Source organism: Lepisosteus platostomus, chromosome 3, assembly GCF_059453375.1.
Source record: "Lepisosteus platostomus isolate fLepPlt1 chromosome 3, fLepPlt1.hap1, whole genome shotgun sequence".
In the NCBI taxonomy this organism is placed as follows: domain Eukaryota; kingdom Metazoa; phylum Chordata; class Actinopteri; order Semionotiformes; family Lepisosteidae; genus Lepisosteus; species Lepisosteus platostomus.
The window spans coordinates 56,945,538-56,965,387 of record NC_142613.1 but is presented as its reverse complement, the minus strand read 5'-3'; the positions used below and the strand labels follow the sequence as shown (position 1 = coordinate 56,965,387).

The following is a 19,850-nucleotide window of genomic DNA, read 5'->3' as shown; positions in this document are numbered from 1 at the left end:
TAAAAACATTAAAGCAGAAAAAAACATGAAATTACAGTACTTTGTTGTCAGGTTGTTTGTTTCTATTTAAACATGGGTATGAATAAATGAACAAGGCAATAGTAAAATAATATTTACATATTTATTTATTCCCAGCTGTAAAACAGTGTCAACCGTGTGTCTATATCTGCAGTACTGTATATACTGTAGAGGTGTCTTTTCAACCTGTTATATTCTGTAACAAGTGAATATGTCACTGCAATTCTTTGGTGATCATGCCAAATGTACAGTAATCTCTCCAATGGCATTAACAGGCCATTTCATTTTTAACTGGAACATATACAATAATCTGCAAGAGATTTAGGGGACATCACGCGGGAGATAATATTTGAAGAAATTTTCAATTAAATTCAGAATTCATGACAAAATCCTCCATATTATCACTGACAAAACTGGAAAAAGCCTTTGATCTTCCTGCATTTGAGGTGGTGTGCATGTGTGACAATCACACTGAATATGAGGATGACTATACCGTTTTGGAAAGTAATCACACTTGATTAACCCCCCCAAAAGCATGAAACCTGCTTTGCTCATGTCGTACAAGCTGCTGTGGAAGATGACCTGTCCATGTGTCTAACAACCGAGAACAACTTGCCAAAGCAAGGTCTCCTGTGTCCCGTTGCCACAAATCATTCCTCGTGGCTGACATTTCAGATCGGGAAGAGAGGCTTCAGCCTCCAGCCACTTTATGGCAGAACTCTCATCTCAAGATGATACTGAACAAGAGCAACTAAAGCAGGTGAATGTACCTCTGAAACTCATTAAACCAGAAATCCAATGTCTTTATGAATCTGTAGCCCATCTGGAACTGTTTGGGGATTCTACTCTACTCAGCCAGGGTTGCAGAAATGTTACTGTTTGCTATGTCATTTCTAGTATCACTGAACTTGGAGCCTTCCTGAGCAACCTTAATGCATAGTGCAATGCCCAGTCACTGGCTGCCTTAAAGGGAAATTTGAACAAACACATCTTTCCCTTTGAAAGCAGACCTCTACAAGCCACCGTCTCTTTGGAATGCGGACTTCAAGGCTGCATGGTTAACCAGAGCAGGTACCAACAGTACCAGCCCTCCTTCAGCAAGAGTGTGCCAACCCAATATGAACCACACCCTTCCAAGCTTGCCACTGATCAGGAACCACCTACTATGAGGAGCTAGACAGAAAGTTGTTTACTTTTTAAATAGCCACTGTCGCCGCCTTTGCCCATAGAAGTACTCGACTACCACTCTGGCTCATATGTCCCTGAACACTCAGACCCCTTGTCATTTTACCTAAAAATCCTTTTTGTTTTAAAAACAAAGGTTGAAGAATTATATGAAACGGAAATGATTTCCAACAATTGAAACATTTTATTCTGGAATGTACTGTACAGTAAACAATAATTATATATACATGAGGGTTAGTTATGCTTGCATTGACACATTTTTATCATCAAGGTAATATTTATTTCCAGGTCTAATTTCTGTGGATCAGATTAATAGTTTTTTTTTAAAAATTCTGCTGCTCACTTGTTTTCCTTATAAAGCAGCAGGTGGTAATTGCAAATCTTGGGACATAAGGAGGTCAATGTAAGTATCGGGACTGTGACGTCAAAGTTGCAATTTTTGCTATATACTCAAGCAATTCAGATCTGAGATGAAAAGATGAATATCACCAAAAGCACAGGATGTCTTCTTTTATTTCTAGGTATTTTTGTACTTATCTCTTGTACCATTTCAGGTAATAATAGCACTTCTGGGGTTCAATCAGTATAATTACAGTATAGATTCAGACTAATTATTAGACATTTGCTCTTGATTATACTTTAAGTATATAGGAATCATTAAATCAGTATATTTAGATTTTTACATATATCTAAGATGTATTTACTTTCTAGAATATTTGTGTTTGTGACAATACTATTTGAATATTAAAACAAATAATTGCTTTTGCTGACCCTATTTAGTAAAATACTTAAACTATGAAAATGAGTAAGAACCTATTAAATTAAATATGAAATACAACTTTATCCTCACACCTGAAGAAGGCTCTATGGCCAAAACGTGTTTTCTTTCTTCTTTTTTTCAGCATGGAATAAACCTATTACTTGTTCCTTTGCAGACTATGCATGCTGACACAGCTGCCCACCTGAACTACAACTATGTTTGGCCCAGGCCTAATGAAAGGCAAGGCTGACACACCCAGACCAAAGAATTGATAAGAGCAGAGTACCATTCCTCTGCCTGGTAAAAAAAACTGAGGTTAGAAAGTCAGTATAGCAAAGCCATCAGGTGCTTGAAGTTTCTTCGACTCCTTTAGGAAAAATGAAAGGTTTTCTGACCACAACTGAGGATTTCTGAGATAATAACTATCAGCGACTCTTGTGGTAAGAAGGGAAGAAAATACAATTAGTATTACCTGGTTTACGTCATATTAGGAGTTCTATAAAAACTTGAATTCCAATGTGTATGACAGATGTGCTCACTGTGGTGCACTGATCTTACAATTTAACCTGGACTGCTATGAGCTCATTTTTCAATTTCAAAAATAGATATTTTTTAAATCAGCAATTTGAAATCCACCTACAAACAGCCTTTACAGCATTTTCTTAAAGCAGTTCTCGATTGGCATGGTTATGGCTGGCTGCATTTCACAACAGCAAGATCATTAGTATGCAGCAATATGCAGGGATAAACGTTTCACCACAACAGCGAGCTCTGAATGCGGTCCCACTTTGTTAACGTGAGTGGAATGTTGCAGGAGGAGCCGTGCCCTGTACAACACAATGCTAATGATGTCCCGCTGTATAGCGTATTCAACCGCAACAAAACACGCACAGCAGGGATCCCTGCATACGGAGCCCCAAGGGAACAGATAGAGGGGAACCCACAACCAAGTGGAGGGGAAGAAAAAGAAGCATTTGAGCAACAAAGAAAAAAAAAACAAGTGTCAGAACAGCACCAAATACAAAAATGCCTTTAACGCAGATGAGCCAGAATTGCAGCCCAAGGGACAACTGAGTTCCTTCTGTCCAGAGCTCTACCTCTCTCTAAACATATGCTCACTCCTAGTTGTTGACGCAACCAATACACTGTAGTCAACTTTGATTTACGCTGAGCAAACAGGACTTTTTACCTACTGAAAAGCAATGTCACTGCCAGTTAGTCCGTCTTACTATTTTAAAAATCAGGTCCTGGTCACAGAATACTCCCTGTATGTTTCCAATTGTTTTAGAGAAAGACCATAAATTAGGCTGGGAGACCTTGTCTTCAATTGTTCCCCACATGATTAAATGTATCCCTTAGGGCCTCGTTTGCAAAATATTGCACCTTACATCTTAAACCCACCCCCAAATGGAACCTACTGTAAAGTCCATGTCCTCCTGGAATGTGTACCCTTTAATAATCTTGAATTATCATGGAAAGTATACTGTATGCAGTAAAGGTCTGGTTAGGGAGTAGACTTCAAGGGAACCCCTTGGACATAAACTATAAACCTTCCAATTTTTTTATATGTCTTGCTTAGTACACAGTACACAGAAATGTCATCTTTCCAAGTTGTAGCACACCTAGTATGTACATTTCTCAATCCATGCTTTCTCCAATAAACTGGATGTCTACTATATTGGAAAAAATAAATATAAAAATCTGCATGGATTTTTTTTACAGGACCTAGAATAATTTTCTTGCCTTGCCAAAAAATAAACAAATAATAAAAAATGAATGAAAATAGAATTTTAAACATCCATTATTATTATTGCATTGAATATAGGAAGTGTGCAAGAGGCTAATATGATGTTTAGGTCATGTGTTTGTACATTTTCATGAACACTCCTGGTGTGTATGACAAAACTGACTGGTGCCTTTGAGATTTTCACTTGATTGACAGGCAGAAATAAAAAAAAAGCAAAAAAAAAAAGGATGATAAACGCAAAGGAAACCTAAGCACCTCCTCTTAAGTCTCTGAATGGTCAGAATTCACTGAATGATAGCCATGTCTACCTATTAGATCAACTCTTCCATAGGTGGTTGATTTGAAAATGTAAGGACCCTTTGTTTGGTCAACCACTTAAGAGATTAGTTTTAAAATTTTCAGCTGTGCATGTACTGATCGCATGCAAGCCTAGGTGAACTGATTTTTTGCTGTTTTACAAGGTAGGGGCAATTGGTTTTATGTATTTTGGGAAATATTTGCTTTTGTGATTTTATATTGCTGGAGAATTGATCAATTATGAATGGACTTTGGAGGTTCTTGGAACTGCCATGACAGATAACTAGTCTAACAAAAAATATTTTGTTGCTACAGTATATCTCATTTTCCATGGTTGCTAAATACATTGTTGTGAAGCTGAAGTTATCTTGTGTCTTTTTATATAAAGTTCATGGTGTTTTGTTTTGATTCTGCTGGCAAAAAATTGATTCGATTCACCATTTCCGTTGTATGCACATGGAGTATTGGGGTAAATGCAATGTCATTAATTTGCTGGTTTATTAGAAAATACTTTCACTGCTATGAAAACAAATTTAATCGTTGTATTTTGAAGATACTGGAGATCACTTGCATTTGTGATACTTTGAGAAAAGATTAAAAATATGTTTTGGTAATAAAAAGTATAAGGTTAGCTGCAAATTTACGGATAAAAAAATTGTTGTGAATGAGACCCTTAATCTCCTACTTTATTAGCTGTTATCTTCACTCATACAAATAGAAAAACTCTTCAAAAAGTGATCAATTGAACATAAAAGGAAGGCGAGAGGTCTCTTAAGGGCAATTCTACTGAAGCAATTTCAGAAATATAGAAAAATATATTGTACCTTTAAAGAGTTATATAAAGCATTTCCAGACAGAAAGCACTATTGAAATAGCTCTCGATCAATAGAAGAAAATAAAAACATTTCCTATGTGCTATAATTTAAAAAGAACAAAAAGGATAACAAATGAAATGACAGCATTTGGCCCATCTCGTCCTTTAGTATTTTGTCTTTAGTTATCCGATCCAAGTATGTCATCCGGACATGACATTTGTAATGGAAAAAGGTTTTCATAATAAACATGCAAGACTTTATTGAAGTTATATTTTTGTTGAGAGATGAAGTACCTGTGTTGTCGTTGTCCCTCATCTGTTTAGCTGGGGGTTCGTCTGTCTCCCAGGGGGTGGACTGGTTAATGGGGGTCTGCCCCCATCTGACAGCAGGCGCAAGTATTTGACCCGGCGGCTGATTTTCGCCAGGTGACAGACCAGAAACCTGATTGAAAAGAAGGAAAAAATATACATTTAAATTAAGTCTTTAATTACAGTTTATATCAATTAATGCACTTCCTCTTCAGTGTCCACTTCTAATTCCCTTAAATTCCAATCTATTTGATTTTTAATTATTAGCTTGTTCCAGATCAATGCCATCAATAACGTTCAGGAACTCACAGTCCACTTGCCTGACTAGGATTTTGTCAAGGAAACCCTCATCCATACAATGAAAACTCCATTAATTAAGTCTAATCAGCTAGTGCTGTCAATTAAGACTGTAAACATGAATGAGAGCGAGAAATATAACTCAGCACACCCTGACTCTGAAACACGCAGACGCTAAGCTGCTCTTATGAATGCAACATGCATTTAAAGAAACATTTGAAATAAATAAAATTCCAGCTCCACAGCAGATTAAAGCATTTTAATCTTTTAGCAATACATCTCCTCAGTGTTATTTTTAATTATGAGTACTGTTATTTTGGAGAAAAAAACATAACCTAAATAATGGAGTGACAGTTAACTGACAGGTCAAGTTTCTTGCAAAAACAGTTTAACACCAGTGGCTTTAGCTTGAATTATATAACCAGCAGGCCTACACTACACAAGGTCTACAATTAGCTCATCTGAAGGATTAAATCATCTGTATGAATTAATATATTACCAAATATATTTGGAATAGGGTGGTACGGTGGTGCAGTGGTTAGCACTGCAGTCCTGCCTCCCTGGAGCCATGGGTTTAGTTCCTGGAGTGTTATTTGCATGAGATTTGATATTATAATAATACATTTTATTTTATATAGTGACTTTAAAAGTAGCATGTCAAACTACATTACAGTACGTGTTAAAACAGTTAACAGAAAACAGATATAAGAACAGCAAATTACAAAATAACCATATAAGAAACACAAAAAAGAGCAGAACAAAATACATGGTCATTACAAAATGGAGCAGAAACGGACACTGATCAAATAAAAGCCTTTCTGTGAAAGGTTTTTAGTCTAAATTTTAAGCACTCATGGTAGGTTATTCTCTGATATCCTTTATGATAGATAGATTTGGATACCCCAGCATGTAGGGCATTGCACTCATCAATAATAGAAAAGACAAATGTGTTGACCAGCTTTTTGGCTACAGTTGAAGACAAGAGAGGATGAAGTCTGTCAATATTTCTGATGATTTTACAATATTCTGCAATATGGAGGTCAAAAGTCAAGCCAGGATCAAATATCACCCCTAAAGTCTTCAATATTAAATGAAATTCAAGTACAGCGCCACCCACAGGTAGGGTTACTGCATTGGCTTTACATAGTTGATAGGAGGTGCCAAGAAGCATGACTTCAGTCTTGTTGTAGTTTAAATGAAAGACATTTTGAGTCATCCAGGTTTTTATATCAGAGATGCAATTGAAGAGTGCAGGAACAGCTACTTCAGTGTCAGATTTAGTATGGTCATAGATTCAAGTATTATCAGCATAGAAATGATAATTTGAGCATGATTTTAATATCTGACCAAATGGGTAAATAGCAGAATAACTGAATAGCAGAGGGGTCCAGTACCTTGCCTTGTGAAATACCAAACTTAACTAACCCAACTTCAAAACTTAAACCTCCAAGAGAAACTGTGAAAAGTGTCGGAAGAGTTGAACTATTTCAGAGTAATGTCAGAAACTCCAAACACAGTGTCAAGACGAGTGTTTGTTAAAAGTAGCCCATAAGTCTAGGAGAAAGGATAGACACAAGAATCAGCTGCCATAAGAAGATTATTAGTAACTGTAACAAGGGCAGTTTCTGTGTTGTGTAATTGTCTGAAACCAGATTGGAAGAGTTCATTTGCAATGAGGTGATTGTTCAATTGCATTCCAAGTTAGATATAGGACAATAATTGTTTAGAAGGTCCAGAGTCATGTTTGTTTTTTTTAGGCACAGGGATAACTGTGCCTAATGGTGCAGTGGCTCTGTGGCTAAGGATCTGTGCCTCTGGCTGGAAGGTTGCCAGTTCGTATCCCGCGGCCGGCAGAGGAATCCTACCCCGTTGGGACCCTGAGCAGGGCCCTTAACCCAACCTGCTCCAGGGGCACCATATAAATGGCTGACCCTGCGCTCTGACCCCAAGCTTCTCTCCCTGTCTGTGTCTTTCATGGAGAGCAAGTTGGGGTATGTGAAAAGACAAATTCCTAATACAAGAAATTGTATATGGCAAATAGTGACCTTAATCTTAACTGGAACCATTTTAAAGTGTGTTGGTACCACTTTAGTGCTCAAGGACTCATTATTATTTCAGGGATAGTAGAGCAAGGGGCTGGAAAACAGCACTGAAATAAAACCACAGCAATGGGATCTAGAAGAGAGCTAGTGGGTTTAATATACAATTCCAATTTACTAAGGTACAGTATACAGTGTCAAGTTGAGAAGAGCAAGAAAGAGGAGAACGAGAAAAAACAGGCATGCAGAGAAGTGGTGTTGCAGGATAAAGCGTGGTGGAGAGAATGTGATGCTGTTAATCTTGGTTGTAAAACACTCTAAAATAAGTTGCAGAGCTGGGATATGGCAGATAATGTAGTACAGAAATTAGGCTTTAGCATGGTGGAGAACAAGATTGCTGTGGTACAACAGTATCTTTGAGCAAGGTATTTCAGTCGGATATTTGCAGTAAAATTCCCAACTGGTTGAATGGACATAAAAGTAGGTTGCTATCAGCTTGTGAAATCCCTAGTATTGGTGAGATAGAGGCTTTTTCCAAGTTTCCGATGACTCCGCTAGAACAGTGTCCATTCATAATGGACACTTAGGGACATGAAAAAAAAGATATTGGAGACTTAATGCTTTTAATGTTTCAATTGAGAGTGAACAAATTAATGAATCTGGATCCAACCTTGAAAGTTCTCAACTGGAAATTACAATGTCAATATTATCATTAGGTACAGCCAAGCCACCATAAGCTTTTGGGAAATGCAAGGCTTTTAAATTATTTACTCCCTTGCAAATTTGTAGACAATTATTTTATGAAGAATTTCTGGTCCTTCTGTAAAATCAGTTACATTGTGTGCTGCAGCCAATCCAGAAACATATGTGTTATATTAGTAATGTATAGTATCAAATGGATTTTGTAGAGAACAAGACCTTTGAACTAAACTACAGTACATATGATATAGTTTATCCCTTCAAAATACCGGGTTGGAATCATGGAAGATTTAAAAATATTCCAAAGAAGTATAATCATTTTTGTAATAAATATACGTGTCATTGAATGCAAGGCAAACGGATCCCTTTCTAATTTAATCTGCTTTGATTTCTTGGGCACTATAAATGTATTCTATTCACAGATTTGCTGGATGTTGGTAGTGACTGAGTAAGAGATACACAATAAAAAAGAAGTCAGTCCAGGCACAGTGTATAAAATGTATGAGGGCACATTCTGACAGTCTACTAAAACTATAAAATATGTGAGGGGCTGAGGAAGAAATATCTGAAAGAAACAATAGAATGTCACCAGCTTAAAACAAAATTGTATTTGTTCACTGTATATCAATAGGAGAAATGCTGGTATGTTGTCTACTAGACTCACAGGCTGTCATTTTGAGTGGACAAACAAACAGTAAAGTTGACAACAGATTCCCATAGCCAGTGCCTCTAGCGAATGCAAATGAGATAATTATACAACTCTATAGAGTAATACACGCTGTGGGGGTGCTGTATAAAGTATGAATCATATTACTAAAAGAATGGTGAAAACTAAAATGTAAAACAGTATCATTTTGCCCCATTGAATAAAATTTAAAAAGTGAAGTTGGATTGCCAAGTTTCTGTCATAACAGTACACACAGCTATATTCGGTTTTGTAATATAAAGAAAAATGATGCCAACTGACAAAAACAACAGTTTTCCTTTACAAACTCAAATTTTAAGATATCAAACACTGATGAGAGATGCTGAAATAGTTATGAAAAGCTACTGTGTCAGTAACTATATTGATTTTCACTGCATTTATTGACATGCTAATGCATAATAGTCTCTGTCATATGTTACTTCCAATTTCATTTAAAATTACCCACACAGAATAAATAATGTCTGGGTGAGCAGCCATGGAGTCTGGCCCTTTCATCTTTAGAAACCTGGATTCAAACACAATTAACCTCACATGCAGAGATGTTTTTAATTTTGCTGGAAGTCAAAAGTAATTCAGGTCACAAATTTGGAGAAATCAGAACCTGGCAAGTTTTAAACCAGAAAAATTAGGGGAGAGATATATCCACCCTGTCTCTCCTTGTGATGGTTAAATAGGGTATTATCTTTAAAAGCTTTCACATCAACAGACACAGGGAAACCTCATTTTGCTTGTTTTGCATTGTACCTTATCTGCTTAGAACATTCAGTAAACATACAAACAAATTAACTCATTTACTGCCTTACAAATGAAGCACGTTCAGTTTGACATTTATTGTAAAATTTTAGTACTGTGTGGACAAAAAAATACTCATGTGACTCATATTTGCAATTTAAGTGGTTTTAGCATATAATCCCTTAAATGTACTTGAACAGAAAATAATTTAAAAATAATAATGATGTCTAAAGCATTACTTAAGCATTACAAAAACACAAGAAGAAGAAAACTATAAGAAGACTGTTTGCTCCTGTAAATGAGAGATATGACATTAAATCTTTCCATAAAAAGACACCCCCCTCAGGACTGGCAAAAAGAATACTCAGTGATGTGGGAGTGTTTACAATTGTTTCTACTGCAGCTAAAAGAAAAACAATAAACATATCCTGAATGATATAAATCTTTCAGTTTACTTACCAGTACCACAAAAATTAAAGAAGTCTTTTAATAAGGTGCCGTAAATTCAGCATGCATTGCATAGCTCGAAACTCATTTTTGTTGCTGGTAAACATTTTGTGGGAGGCAGTCCATCTAATCCAGTTAGCAGAGCACTTTGTCCCAGGTGTGCTATTACCATGCTGTAGCAGATGGCTTTCTTATGACTCAACAGAAACTAGGCTAAAACCAGCAGGGAATGGGGCTGGAAAGTAAACACCTTCTTTATGCCTTTCATAAAACTGATGTTTGGGTTTCCTTTGTAATAGACAATAATTTCCATACTAAATGTGTTGTTGGAAAATAAATCCAGCATGAAAACATTGCTGCATTAATTTCATTTGGATCTCAAAGGAGGTCACTACTCAGGCCCTATAAGCCCTTGCTACAGGTAGCCTAAAACATTTCTGCCTGAAGTCAGCATTGTCATCAGTGGCAAAATACAATCTAGTTCTATGTGGATAATGCTAAATTAGCTATACTGAATGCTTTACTAAAATCCATTCAGAATAATATTAACTCGGATATGCATGGTCTAATAGTGATTTACCCCTACCAGAACATCTCTGATTTAAAACTTTATCAAACACCCAGCTTGTTCAAATGTGTGCAGTTCAAGTATCAATCATTTTTTAAAAAGGTAAACTAGTTTTACAACCCCACACCATAGGGTTATGGTTAGTGTGTAAAGACCTAGCAGTTTGTAAAAGGGATTATATTGTGTACTTGTGGATCTGTATTCAGATTTAAAGCTTATTCACTGTACTGTAAACATCAGATTCATTCAAGATCAATGTCAATAGAAGCAAAAAAAAATAGGATATTAGGGTAAAGCAGAATTTCATAAAAAATACTTATTCAATACAGATAGTTATAGTAAAAATAACAATCACAAGATACTTTAGCCTACTGTCAGGTGATTTGTATGTCACTTGAACTTGATCCAATCATATTTAATAATCCAACATGGAATTCAGTGAAATCTGAATTTGTGTGTTGAACAGTTCTGAAAAATACAGTGCCTTAAAAAAGTACTCAATGGGACACATTTATTTTAAAAAATATTTTGCTCATACTAAATGCTCAAATTGAAGAATTCTAATTCTTTTGAAAAATTAAAGAGAGAGAAATAAATAGGTTAATTGATTAAGTATTTAGACCTACAGTATAAACTCAGCAGTAGTTACAGCTGCAGATCTTTTGGGGTATCTACCAACTTTGCACACTTGCTTGATGCAACGTGTGCCCCATTTTTCTTGGCTGATTCGCTCAAGCTCTCTCAAGTTGTTTGAGGATGACTTACGGACAACAGCTGTCAAGTCTTTCTACAGATTCTCAACAGAAATCAAATCAGGATTTTGACGGAGTCACATAAGGACATTCGTTTTTTTCTTTTAAGCCACTCGGGTGTATCTTTCACCTTGTGTTATGGATTTTTGCATTGTCAAAAGGTATTTTTCTATCCCTGTTGTTGATCTGAAGCAGGTTTCTTGCTTTGCTTATGTCCCCATTGGTCTTAAAAGGCTTTCCAGTCCATGCTTATCAGAAGTCATGCTATAATATAATGCTGCCACCACCATGCTTAACAGTTGGGATGGTGTTGACTGAGTGATGCACTATGTTGGGTTTGTGTCAGATGTAACACTTAGCATTTAACCCTTTCAAGTCACTGTTTTCCTCACAGTAGCATCCCAAGCCAGTTTCCTTATCTGGCTGCTCAGTTTTGAGGGATAGCCTGCTCTAAGCAGTGTCTGGGTGCCTTCCACTTTTTTAATGACCAACTTCACAATGCTCAAAGAGGTGTGAAAGCTTTTTAAAATGTCTTTATTTGAATGCCTTTATTTAACTTCCCCCCGAGTTGCTCAGAAAGCTCTAGGTCTCCATGGTTGAATCTTTGCTTGAAATTCACTTCTTAACTAAGGAACCTTACAGAGATAGGCATATTTATTCTGAAATCATTTGAACTACCATTATCTCTGACAGACAGATGCCACACAACTAATTATGTGGCTTGTTAAGGTAATTTTGTGCATCTAAATTCATTTTTTGCCACAGCAAGGTTGTGTACATAACAAATATTAATTACTTCTTCAAATTATGACTGCAATCTTAAAAGCAACAAAATGTGAAAACTATGCAAGGATCTGTGCATGCTAGTCGCTGTTAAGTCTACAGCAGCGAGTGACTCTGAAGCCTTATTGTGATCTCTTTTGCCACTTAAGATATCACAATAAAGAGACTTTAAAAGAGTTTTAAAGAGACAGCTTTGAGATCCTCTTTTTGACACTGGATTACCATCCAAATGAGAAATAAGAAAGAACTCCCCTGAGAAATTAGGAACTTCACAACACAACATTTGTGTGTCAGAGCATGTGAGAAAAAGGATGCAGCTTTAATTATTACACAATTCTTCTTGAGGAATAGCCATATTAGCTAAATAGACACTTTTGTCAGGACACCCCTACACAATCGTACTGTTTTAGCTTCTTTAGTAATTGCAAGAGGAAAGCTTTGTTGTTTTATATCTCCTTTTGCACACTCCTGTACAGCGAACGGGCAGACATAACCAATGAAGTCCTAAACACAATAAAAATCAGTGAGAAACAGGCTGATGACAGCTGCCACAGCTATAGACGACTTCAACATGAGAATGTGCTCTCTGTTGCTGTCCTGCAGCAGTGACAGAACTAGTGCAGTATAACATTGTTAAATCACCGCTACTGTACAGTGTTAATATTCCACTAACAGAATTCCATCTGCAACAATTCTTTTTTATATACTATTTGACAATTTGTATAATTCCAGTACAGATAGAAAAGAAGAAAATCCATAATCTACATCTTTTTACCTGAACCTGCCTTTATCGTTTTAACTTAGAAATCTGAAAATAAAAAAGACACACCGGAGAAACACACGAGTATCATATTGGTATAGAACTGTTTAGTTTACAAAAAATAAAAACTGTTATGTTTTGAACATTTGTGGGTTTTTTATTAGTGAGAGACAGAGAGGTTTTAGGAAAAAAATGTTTTGCTTTATGTCTTAAAAGGCATGGAAATCAAATGATGTTTCTTAGAATCAAAACTACTACTATTTAAAAACCATCATAGCTGAAATTATTGCACAACACGTAAATCTCTTCTTTTTAAAAAGAGTTCTGTCACATTTGTCATATTAAAGCAAACCTCAAGCCTTTTCTTGACAGCAGTAAACTAAGTATAGATTAATGTTACATAGATGTATTTTTGGGGTAAAAAGAGAATCAAAACTACAGCATTTTGTGTTATTTTTGTAAGAGCAAGGAGGTTCAAACAGCAAATTATTACACACATACTGGACATGAAACAATTATTGTGGTAGCCTGAGTTAGATGTTTCTCCCACACTAGCTCTGGTTGGAAGATGCTGTACAAAACAGGGTTTAATAAGATGTCCTCTTGAAATGTTGTTTGCAACCTTTAAGAATCCTTTCCCTCATCTAGAGGGCACTATGGAAAATAACTGTCTATCAGACCTTAAAGCATGAACAAGTCTTGATGGGCCAAATTTCCTTTTTACATTCCTAACCTTTCAGACACCCTCCTGATAAAAGAAAATACAAACAACATCCTTCTGGAATGCAGTGTGAATTTTTTTATTTAGTTCATTATCATAGCGAATTGTAGAGATGAGATTGTAAAGGCACTGTGTCATATCTACTATACAGTTGCTTGTCAGATGTACACATCCTGATCTATGGAGAATAGCCTAATCTTTTCCAGTTATTTGTCAGAACTCATGCAATATCAAGAGAACCCTCCCTTCTTTGGTTCAAAATTACTTTCCAAATGAGAAGTAATCCCCTAGTGAAAAAAAGAGCTCCACAATACTGATAAGCTAGTAATATCAAGGAGTTCAGATCAAATATACAACAGTTCATATGCAGGGATGAAGCCAGAGGAGAAAATTGATGGAAGAGAATTAGGCCTCAAGTGTTCATTTAAGAAAGGAAAGTTTTATATATATACATTGTTTGCTATCATATTGGAAATCCAAATTATAATGACCCCTATTTTCAGTTCTGCAATGCTGCCTGCAATGAAAAGAAAGAAAAGCAATTGAACCTCAAAATACTTTTAAAACACATGGTGAAAAAAAACACCACATAATGAATCTAACCTTCTGCCTCTGGGTCAGTTGAACTATTTATGTTTTAGCTTTCCTAACAATACAAGAATAAATTGTGTTTGTATGTGAAGAACATGAAAAATGTGATGAGAAAACATAAGAAACATTGCACTTGAATTGTTTTCTGAAATTACTTTTTGTTTCTAACATTTCTAACATTTAAAGCTGTGAATATTCAGATTACTTTCATGAGAACTGCAATCTATTTTAGTTTTGACAACTACTCCTCCAGTTATACAATTTCTAATTTTGGAGAAACCGTTTGAGATGCATAGTTACTTTTATCCACGTTATTTGCAATAAAAGTTGATATCATAATTGGTGTTAGTCATATTTCAAGATTTGGTTTTATGTGAAACACAACACAAAAGAACAAGTCTGTAGATCAAAGAAGGCTTACAAGACATACAACTGTTTGTAGCAAGGTCAGAAGAGGAGGCCATTGAGCATATCACAATTGTTCACTTGCTAGTAGTTTATTGATCCAATGAATTGGCTTTAAAATGTCTTGATAGTTTGTCCCATATGCTCAAGACTTCCCATTTTTTTAAATGCCTCCTGTTCTTATTCCTTAATGTATTCCCTTGTAATGTCTAGTTGTGCCCTCATATTTTTATCTGAGCATAGTTCTGATTTGGATTGACTTTCAGGATTTTTAATAGGCATATACAGTTCTCTCATAAACACCTCACAACTGACACTACACCCGTACCTCTTTTTACAAATGTTCTTTTATATTTTATATAGATTCGACACTACAAATACAAATAAAAATAATGAAAACCAACTTTGAAATTACGAAGAAGCGATAGAAACTAAAATGTTGATACTGTATCTCCACCACATGTAGAAGGTGAAAGCTAGCACAGAGCCTTCAGATAGGCAGGAGAGACGAGATACAGATCACCGTGTCTTGCTTCCTGCGTTGTTCGTTACTGTGCGTGCTCTTGATGTTTTGTGGAATCAAATTTTTGGTTTAGACTTTATCACAGACTGTAAAGGTGTTAAGAAAATGAAAATTGTGAGTGTGTTTGCAATTACATAAACAATTATGTTAGGAAAAAGAGCGAGAGATCACATTATTGGCCATATACAATTTCTTGTATTAGGAATTTGTCTTTTCACATACCCCAACTTGCTCTCCGTGAGACACAGACAGGGAGAGAAGCTTGGAGTCAGAGCGCAGGGTCAGCCATTTATACAGCGCCCCTGGAGCAGTTGAGGTTAGGGCCTTGCTCAGGGGCCCAACGAAGTAGGATTCCACAAAGCCAGCGCTCCGCCCCTAAGGTACATTAAACCCATTTGCGATGTTGGGCAAGATTTGATTTAAATTTACTTCACGTGGGCCATAAATAACTAATTATCATTAATATATTAATAATATTGTATTATTTTTTAGGTTTATTTTACAACTATATACCTCCATTTAAAATGCAATTAGGAGTGTCTTCAGTCAGTGCCAATTTAGCAAAAATGAATGAAAATGCTCTGTGTGGGATGCTTCTTAGCATTATAAATATTTTTTATATAATTATTTTAAACATCAGTTATTTCTATTGTATGCAACATTAATCTGTATTCAGCTGAAAGGAATACTGTAGGGCTATCTCGTTCAATAACTGCTAATAGTAAATTATATATACACCCACCCTTCACTATGAATGCTTGATTTTCCAATTTGTACTACAACCATGTTTACAATGAAAGCACTTCCCTTGTTATCTCACCCACTCTCTGATTTTTGCCATTGAATATCCTCATTATTTTTAAAATCATGTCACCAAGACATGCTGCAGGTGTTATAAAAACAAAATAAGGAGAGCATTCCACTAGCTATGAAACTTGCGTGACAGACTAGACTGAAAAAGACAAGTGGTCAAAAGATATTTTGCTTACCTTGAATTTAGCTAAACTGTGCATACTGTATATATAAAAGTTTACATTTTTTTGCACATTTTGTCCTGTTAACTATTGTGTTATTTTAAATGGACATAACACATTTTAGACTATTTTAATTAACAAAACCATCCTCAGACACTATCTTCTATGAATAAGTTCAGTAAGCCTTAGCTTCAGCAAGGTGCCACCACCTTAAGCAGCAAAGGGTTCAACTAGATGTTTCCAGTAAGTGCTAATTAGTGTCGCACATCGGCTTTGCTTTTAGGAACTTAAGCCTGACAAAATCTTACAAAACTGTTTCAAATCTCTTTGAGGGTTTTCTTGCATGAGCAGTTCACATCAGGTCCTACCATATACGGTAATTTCAGTGTGTCTGAGGTCCCCACAGATATACAGTATGGGCCTGGGCTGCATGTTTGACACATATATATGTGACATTCGCTATACACCTGCAATTATTCTGGTCCTACAGCTCTGAGCTTTTTCTAATCAAAACTATATACAGAACTCTAATTTCCATCTGACTAGTACACTGTGTAACGTGTGGATGTCTCATCTTCAATTGAACTCTAGAATTTGCACTTTATACCTTAGCATATTGCTTTTTGTAGACCATAAGAAGTCAATGAAAACTCCTATTTCCCTATCACAAGTTGCTTCCTCTTGCTCAGCATCCACTATCTAGTATTTATGAAGTACTACCTGCATTTATTGCAATAGTTCTACTCTGCTTTCTATAGCTTTTGTTATACATCTAATTTTTGGGTCTTTGGCAACCTTAACAAGTAACATAAGTTCTGTGGAGCTAATACAGCTCCCTTTGGTACTTCCCTACCTTCAGCACTACCTTCTTGCACTCTGTGGGGAAAACAGCATTTGCAAAAATGGAATGGGACTTTTTTTTAATCACACACCCACTCACTCTAGAATTCCCAGGTGTCGCTGTTTGCTGAAAATCCAGAGTCCTGGCTGACAAACCCCAACCCTACCTACCCTCTTCGATGGTCAGCTGACTCCGCACTCCTACTTGCGGAAAAGCAAGTCGCAGTCCGCTCATGACATAAGCCTCAAACTAGTGACATAGAGCTCAACCTACTCACTCAGCCAAGCACGTTCTTGGTCGCGCCACTCGTAAGAACTTAAGATTACAGAGGAGACATTTGTCCCATTTGTGTAAAGCAACAAGCCCCACAACCCCCCAGCCCCCAAACAATACTTTTTAAAATTAGTTCAATTTTTAAATAAAAGTTAAGATGTTTTTAGATAATTCAGGTCATCTAAATTATGTGCACAGAAAAAGTGACTTCATTCATCCTGTTCTTTAGGATTACTAAACCATACACTGACTAATGCAAAGCACATTTCTATTATAATTCCTTGAATATTTTACCACCAGGGAGAGAAAGAATAAACAAGGAAAAAGGACCACAATTTACCACTTAAATCTACTTCAGAGACATATTTTTAAGCCACACAATTAAATGTATTTGTTTTCATGCTATGAGGAACAAAAACAGCCCACTAACTGCCCTTTGCTCTAACACTTTAAACAAAAAAAAAATCCTGTTTTAAACCTAAAGGCAATATTGAAAGTACAAAACACCCACTTTAATTCTGGCCAGAGGCAAATTACTAGAGGGGAAAAATCCATTTAAATTGAAGTTCTGAGTTAGAATGGCTGAAACAGCTGAATGTGCACTACACCACACAAGCCTCTGAAAGACTGCTACTCCCACCAACAATGGGAAACTACACAGAGTGAAGTTTGAAACTTCATCTAACATCCTATCAGTTTTCAACAAGAAGTTAATTTTTTTCCATTAAACATTTATTCCTGAATATTACTATTTCGTTCAACGTACAGCAGCCTGCCTTCCCCAAGTTGCGCAGATGCCTGTCCAGGGGTGACAATGTGGCAACGTCCAAGATGCTTTCAGTAGTGCTCTTAGTGGATAGTGGCTGTAGAAAACACTGTATTGACATGAAAAAAGTGCAGCTCCTGAAGACTTTCCGAGCAAAAGATGTCTTAATAAGCCTGCAATGGCTGTACGTGCAGTTGCTTCAGAAGACAAGATATATCAGACAGTTAAATGCTCTGAAATATGTTTTACCAAAACCACACACTCGGCCACAGTGCCGGCATTTCTCACATTCTAACCTAAAAGGTGGATTATGTATGCAACGTTTGCACGATTTGTGGCGCTTGTGTGAAAAGAAATCAGTAATCTCTTCTGTAAAATTTTGAAATAACGTTTTTTCTTTCATTATCAAGTCGATATTTTTTCTTCCAGTTAAAGGCCCCTGTATAAGAATGACCTTAATGTCTAAACCAGCTATGATCCAATAACGCACAGCTGAGCTCCAAAGACAGAATGAAGACCAAATCATCCTGATGCTGGGCCAAGACAGTCACTGTGTAAAGCACGCTGAACGCACTTTCTCTTGGGAAGGATTACGTTTTGTGTAAACCAGCAGCACCATTGCACCCTTACCTTAACATGCTGCTCCACATCAGGCATCAAACCCTGATGTAACTAAACCTCAGCAATTTGCCTAAGATATTAAACCTCTGTAACAGCAGAAGAGACAATTCCTCATAACTCATCCAGCCACCTTCATGCAGTTTCAGTGTAAAACAACAAATAAAAAGTCAGTTGTATGAATCTTTACTTTATTACAACAATTTCATGCTGCATGGCCACTGTGAGTATGATCTGAAGTCTCTGTATTTCTTTTATGGCCTAGCTTCTGCTTGATGTCACTTTGAACATACAGAAAACAAACAATAAAGAAACATTTTTAAAAAAAGCACCAAACAAGACTACCACACTCTGCATTTCAAAATTGCAATAAAACAAAACAAAAAAGAAGCCATAATGGTATTTTTGATTTTCAACACAGAACTGTGATGAAATGCTGTTTTGATCTTTTCAGTTTTCACCACATGACCTTGCAACATACAGTACACATACACAAACATAGTACTTACTGAGGATCATTAATACGTGCACTATTGTCCAATTGTTTATGCATTGTACTATCTGTTGTGCCTGTCTTTGAATGTTTTATGTGTGGGCCCACAATTGTTTTTTGTTGCTTTTTTTTGCCTTCTGCATTCTGAAAAAGGTTATGCTGACTGACCCCTACATAAATGGAAACCTACTTGTCAATTATAGTGGAAGTGGGACAGGTTTAGAGGATTTAAACCTGGCTCTTGTGAGTGATGGTTCAGTACCCAGCTGTTCCCAAGTTGATTTTGTTTGCTTTGGGTCAAACCTCTCTTTTTCTGTTAATATTTCTGTAAAGATCTGGTTTATTTGTACAACTATTGTAATAACCTTTAAACGAAAACAGGATGTTATGCCTAAGAACCAATGAAACGCAGAAGGTATTTCAGACACAAATTCATTAAAGATATTTTGTTGTTACAGGTGCTTTGAAATATTTAAAACGCCACTGGGGCTTGTGTTAAAGTGCAGTGCTTACAGGGTCTGAGTAGCCCTGTTGGCATGTATCAACCCAAACTGTTTAAAATTAGTACAAAGACTATGTGAATACGAAAATCAATACCAGTTATGCACTGTATCCACTTTTAAAAAATTCTGAAAGCTTTCCATTGACATTCTTTGATGCGTATGTCAGAAAAAAAACATTACTACAACTGAAAGAAAATTCTGGAACAAAACAATGCATTACTGTGACCAA

General features: G+C 36.3%; 1 protein-coding gene across 3 annotated transcripts in view; it reads right to left on the bottom strand.

Annotated features, from left to right (window-relative positions):
• klhl29 (kelch-like family member 29) overlaps positions 1-19,850 on the bottom strand; it is a 234,466-nt gene that overhangs the window by 85,419 nt on the left and 129,197 nt on the right. For all 3 annotated transcript variants that reach the window (XM_088626147.1, XM_088626150.1, XM_088626148.1), the window contains exon 4: positions 5,116-5,263. In XM_088626147.1, the coding sequence (XP_088482273.1) occupies positions 5,116-5,263 (148 nt within the window). The remainder of the gene's footprint in view (positions 1-5,115; positions 5,264-19,850) is intronic.